At 49.1% G+C, this 5,923-nt stretch overlaps 1 protein-coding gene across 1 annotated transcript in view; it reads right to left on the bottom strand.

Moving 5' to 3' along the window:
- Positions 1-2,680: 2,680 nt before the first annotated feature.
- Pofut1 (protein O-fucosyltransferase 1) overlaps positions 2,681-5,923 on the bottom strand; it is a 26,860-nt gene continuing 23,617 nt past the window's right edge. Inside the window, exon 7 of the mRNA XM_031372325.1 lies at positions 2,681-5,109. Within this exon, the coding sequence (XP_031228185.1) occupies positions 4,921-5,109 (189 nt within the window). The 3' untranslated portion in view covers positions 2,681-4,920. The remainder of the gene's footprint in view (positions 5,110-5,923) is intronic.

The following is a 5,923-nucleotide window of genomic DNA, read 5'->3' as shown; positions in this document are numbered from 1 at the left end:
TTGTATGTATCATGACAGACTGAACTACATTGTGAGACTCAGAGAAAGAAAAGAAAAAAGGAACAAACCACTTGTTGTCTCTCCTGGAGCCAGGAATTCCAGAGTTTGGTGGCTGGGGGAGATAGAGCCAAAGAACTTGTTGCTGACAAAGCTCTGTGGCTCACTCAGTCACTGTGTAGGCATTCCTACTTTTAATAGGGGCTCAACCCTCCTCTAGCCCATCACCCAGTACAGGTAGGAAAAGTTATTAGGATATAGGGGACCTGTTCAGCAAGAGTTCTTTGGGGATGAGCTTGATCTTCTTTCTTAGCAGTTCAGTCCTGTAGCAAACACCAAATACGATCCAGCAGCTGCAGAGCAGTCCTCCAGGCAGGCAGACACCAGGCAGCTATAATCCAGTCCTGAAGAAATGACCAGGTTGCCGATTGGCCTGAGGTGAGGCTGTGGAAGTGGCAAGCTGGCACGGGAACCTCACGAGCAGTTTCCGGGTGAGTTTTTCTCAAAGACAGCCTTACCACAAGTTGAGCTCAACAACACTATGTAAGGTGAACCAATACATGTGCGTCTTTAGTGAAGAATAGCAAGGTGGAGTAAACCAAACCAAGGCTTATGTCTCCCACTTTCTGTTGGGTCAGATTTATACACCTTCATCAAGTGTCCTTTCACATACTTGCTATATCCAAACATCCTTTCACCTGTATCTGCTTCAGGAAAAGTCTTTCAAGTGTTTGTTTTAGCAAGACATCCTTTCACCTGTGTGCCCTAGCAAACCATCATTTGACATAACTAGCTTTCCAAAGAACTAAATGTTTCCACTTCACCACTGTCTCCTCTTCAACTGTGAAACTGAGGGTTTGAGACTGGATGATCCTTTGGGAAGGACACCGGGCTCCGAATCTTAGTTTGCTTTCTATTGCTGTGATAAATACCACTACCAAAGTAAGAGGCAGAAAAGGCTTTATTTCACTTTACAGTTTTTATAGTGCATGATGAAGGGAGGCCAAGACAGGGAGTGAGGAACACTGCTTACTGATTTGCTCCAGACCCCAGAGTCCTGGCTGTCCTGGAACTTGATCTGTAGACCTGTCTGGCCTTGAACTCAGAGATCTGTCTGCCTCTGCCTGCCCAGTACTGGGATTAAAAGTGACCCCACACCCAGCCTTCCATTTACTTCCTTAGCCATCCCAGGACCAAACAAAGTGTTCAGAGGCGGCATTACCCACAGTGGGCGAGACCCTTCAATATTAATTACCAATCAAGAAAATGCCCCACAGGCCTGCCTACAGGACAATCTGATAGAGGCATTTTCTCCACTGAGGCTCACTCTTCTCAGATGACTCTAGTTCGTGTCCAGTTGACAAAAACCAGCCAAGACAGAATCCAAATGCTTGTGCACAAAGACCCGCTTTGTTGCCAGGCCAGTGTGACTAAGACACTGCATCCTGTGTAACTGGGACACTTTCCCCTGTACTCCTGAGGGCTGTGCTGTGGTGACCAGGCATTTGGCCATCTGAAGAACTCCCCACCTTTTCCAACCCTTATTATTTTGAGACAGTTTCACCTAAGTTGCCAGGTAGGCCTAGAATGTGATTCTCAGGTCTCAACCTCCAAAGTAGATGAGATTACAGGCTGGATCTAAAAGGCTCAACTTTGCATTTATGGTGGCTCCCCTGGGTGATGCCATACTGCAAAAGGCCTTGGGCCTTTTACAGGAGCTTGTAAAAATGTACAATCCTGGGGGCATTCAGCTCCAGCCACTCAGGTATGAGTGGCTTTCAGTGCCTTGTTCTGCAGGACTCCACAGAGAAGATACCCACTGCCTCAGCACCTAGAATTTGGAAGAGAAACATGGGACAGAACAGGCCTACCTGAGCTCAACCTCCTCCTGGAGCTCACTCCGTCCTTCCTCACTACTGCAGATCCAGTTGGCACTTTCCTGGGTATCCATTTAAAGACTCAAGAGGAACCAATGTGGGACAGCTCACAACTGTAATCACAGCACTTGTGAGGCTGAGACAGGAGGATTAGGATTTCATCATATGCCTGGGCTATACCAGACTGGCCAACAGAAGACCCTACCCCAAAGTACAAAACGAACAAGAAAAGTCTCCAGACCAAGTAGGAGTGGGGAATAAATGGAGCTAGCTGGTAAAGTGAATTGTTAATACTGTGAGCTCAGGTTTTTAAAGTCACCTTTTTTTTTTTTTTTTTTTTGGTTTTTCGAGACAGGGTTTCTCTGTATAGCCCTGGCTGTCCTGGACTGTAGACCAGGCTGGCCTCGAACTCAGAAATCTGCCTGTCTCTGTCTTCCAAGTGCTGGGATTAAAGGTGTGTGCCACCATTGCCTGGCCAAATTTTCTTATATAAATTCTTATATTGAACAAATTCACTTCTGGGAATTTATAATTTGTGTCTTAAATAAAGAAAAGTCTTTGTATGCAACAGTTCTGAAATCACAACAGCAGCTGGGCAATGGTAGCACTTGGCTAATCCCAACACTCAGGAAACAGAGGGAGGAGATCTCAGTGAACTAGAGGCCAGCCTGGTCTAGAGAGTGAGTAGTTCTAAGACAGCGAAGGATACACCAAGAAACCCTGTCTTGGAAAAAAAATCCCAGTAGTAACAGCTGGGAATTGGTCTCATAAAAGGTGAATCACAAACTATGAAACACTCCTCAGTGGAAGTTTACATGATTCAAAGAATCTATTCAGCTATGTTCACACAGGGAAAATAGGATGTGTGGTTATGTAAAAAAGAACAAGACATTAAATGGTATATACTTCACGGTTATGTAGACTGGTATCTTTAAAGAGACTGAATTACAAAAGTAATTTGATATACTCAGAATGTGATCTCTTCTCCCACCTCCAGCACAATGGCCTAGCCTCTCACCCACAGGCAGCACCAGCCTCTGCTCTACCCACCCCACCCCAAACACACAGTTCTCCAAGCAGAGGTACAGGGTCCTCCTCATAAGCAGGCCACATCTCTCTCTGGTCGCAAACAAAGTGAATCCATGGGATGCCACCTTTCTGCTATCTACAGAGGTCTCCTTGCTGTACCCTCCTGCCTCAGGGCCTTGGCACCCTCCATGCTTGCTGCTGGAAATGTGCAGCTTCCTCAGCTGAGTAAGTTCTCCACCCCTTAAGGTGATTCCTTTAAGATAGCTTCCTGTGCCCATCCACACCCTTGGCTCTTCTTCACAGCGCTTCCCTTCCACAGCATACACACTTTGCTTTCCTTTCTGATTGCAATCCCGATCCTAAGGCTTTCTCTGCTGCAACACTCCTTTCAGCACACATTAGGTGATCAGTAAACACTTTCTGAATGAAATCAGATACTACAACTATCCAGAACTATCCAGAGCTTCCCGTTTCTTATGTCGCTACCTACTAGGCCTGGCAGCAGAAGCCAACAGCAGTATGCAGAGGCAGTCAGGGTGGCTCATCATTTCCCTAGTGTCCTTCTGTTCACAATGTGTCCTGGGAGGCAACACACAGAGCACAGAGGGTCTGGCTTACCACCCACAGCTGTGCAGCCCTGCCTGGGAGAAAATTTCTCTAAACATTCACTTTTTTTTTTTTGTCAGAAAGAAAAGGATAATACCAGGGGCAAACTAAGTAAGAGGATGCTACAAGGCACCAGCACAGTGCCTGGCCTGGGAGAACTGGCAATAAGCAGCAGTTAAACTCCACAACGGCCACAGAGGGGTCTTGTTCTATCCCAGGTTTATAACGCTCACTAGCTGACTGGAAGCTTGTAACCCACCAGACTCAGCACTTACAGGGGAGAAACTGGGTCAAAGAGTACAGTGCTTGCCACAGACAAGAGCCCCAACACCTGCTCTGCAGAAATACTGTGCCAATCAGGATGGTCTGCCGTCAGCCACTGGGGCTCCAGCCTCTAAATGTCCCTGTGCAAGGCAGAGTCTAGAACCACCTGGTCCATCACCTAGAATTCGCTCCTTAGAATGAAAACAGCAGTGTCAGGAGGACCTCACCACACTGGCAGGCAGTGCACTGGCTGGAGGGGCAAAGACTGTTCCCAAGCTGGGGCTTCACATGGCCTCTGTGCACGGATGTGTCCTTGGGGACTAGCTGCCTCGAGGGCCGAGACTACAGAGCAGAGGCTGGGAGGCTCTTAGAGACAACAGCCTTCAGAGCACCCTGCCAGCCTCACCAGCACAGTGATGCTGCTGAGGCCTGGACACTGCCACCCGCTTTGCTAAATAGAGTGCTAACTCCTGCCGGCTGTGCTCTCAACAGAGGAGCCCAGGGATGGCAGTTGCTGGGCCTGGCAGTGGGAAAGTCTGAGGGCCCTTTAGGGGATTCCTGAAAAAGCAGCCAATAGGCCCCCCGCTCCTTGGCTTTGTCTGTATTTATAAGGTCACTTTAGGTATCTGTACTAATGGACTCCACTGATTTTTAAAAATAAAGAGGAGTTTTCAGGTAGTCATGGCTTTGCATCAAAACTGAGTAGTGTTGTACACACACCTATAATCTCAGTACTTAGGAGGTAGAGGCAGAAGAACTAGGAGTTCAAGGCCAGCCTGGGCTATAAAAGATCATCTTAACCTTACTCCTTTGTTCCACCCCCCAACCCCTCAACCAAGAAACCCTATAAAAAAAAATCTTCCTCCTTATAAAGTAACTGCTCAAGAGAGAGTTGAGAACTGCAGGCCATTCAGAGCAGGGCAAGCCCCAGGCTGGGGGTGGGCTGTTTTGTATGTGCACATTCTCTGGAAGCACGTACAGCCCAGAACAGCTCTGGCTGTGGAGCATAGGGCCAATGCCTGGGATGGAATGCCTTCTCTTCTAGGAAGTCCTTGGTACTGTTCTCCATCTCTGGCAGGAGAGAAGTCCCAGGAGCATCCTTAGCAGCCAAGCGTGGTTGGGGTGGGGGTGGGGGCTCCAGATGGGATCAAAATTCATCCCGAAGCTGGGAGGGTCTGTCCATGCCAAAGAAGGACGACTGCCTCCCATGCAGGTCCCGCTCCCGCTTCACGAAGGCAGTGAACGAGGAGACACAGTTCCCAATGAAGTGGTCAGCCTGGCCAAGGATGTACAGGTCAATCTGGGCCACCTCGGGCTTCAGGCTCACCACCTTCACCTGCAGGGAGGAAGATAAGAGCATTAGCAGGTGCCTCAGGCCAAGGTCAGCTGAGCCAAGACTGAGAGGCCACACTCTCAGCCTTCGTGTCCTGATTGAAGTTTCAGACCATGAGAAGATTGGAGTGCTTTTGAAGTGACCACTTGAATCCTCTCCCACACCATCCCTCAGCACCATTCCTGCTGGTGTCCTTCCTCTGCCTACCCTACAGTGCCCTCACAATACATTAAAGGCTGCCCAGGCCTGGAGGTATACTCATGTGTACAGTATGACCTCATGAGGCACAAGGCCCTGGGTTCTACTCTCAGCATCAAACAATCCTCCCAAGAAGCCCCTCAAGCTAGCTTACGTGCTGCCTGCTTGGCTTCTCTCAAGCTGTATATGGGAGCAAGGAGCATGCCGCCATCTCATCCGGTTGCCTGGATGCCCTCCTCTTTCCAGCAGCCCTCGCAGGCCCCATGTCCTGTCCAATCTACCCACCCCTGAGACCTCTGTCACTTCCTTTGAGGGTCTATGCCACCCTGAGCCTGACCAACTTCAGTGGCCTCTTTGCTGTCCTCATAGCCTCTCCTGGTCTGATCACTACACAACTGCCAAAAGAAACTTCTTAGATCCCATGTCCCCCTCCTGCTCTCCATTCTTAGACCTCATGTCCCCCCTCCTACTCTCCATTCTTAGACCCTATGTCCCCACTCCTGCTCTCCATTCTTAGACCCCCATGTCCCCCTCCTGCTCTCCATTCTTAGATCCCATGTCCCCCCTCCCCTGCTCTTCATTCTTAGACCCCCATGTCCCCCTCCTGCTCTCCATTCTT

The sequence above is a fragment of the Mastomys coucha genome, unplaced genomic scaffold, assembly GCF_008632895.1.
Source record: "Mastomys coucha isolate ucsf_1 unplaced genomic scaffold, UCSF_Mcou_1 pScaffold15, whole genome shotgun sequence".
In the NCBI taxonomy this organism is placed as follows: Eukaryota; Metazoa; Chordata; class Mammalia; order Rodentia; family Muridae; genus Mastomys; species Mastomys coucha.
Note: the sequence above shows the minus strand (reverse complement) of the source record. Positions and strands in the feature narration are given on the sequence as shown.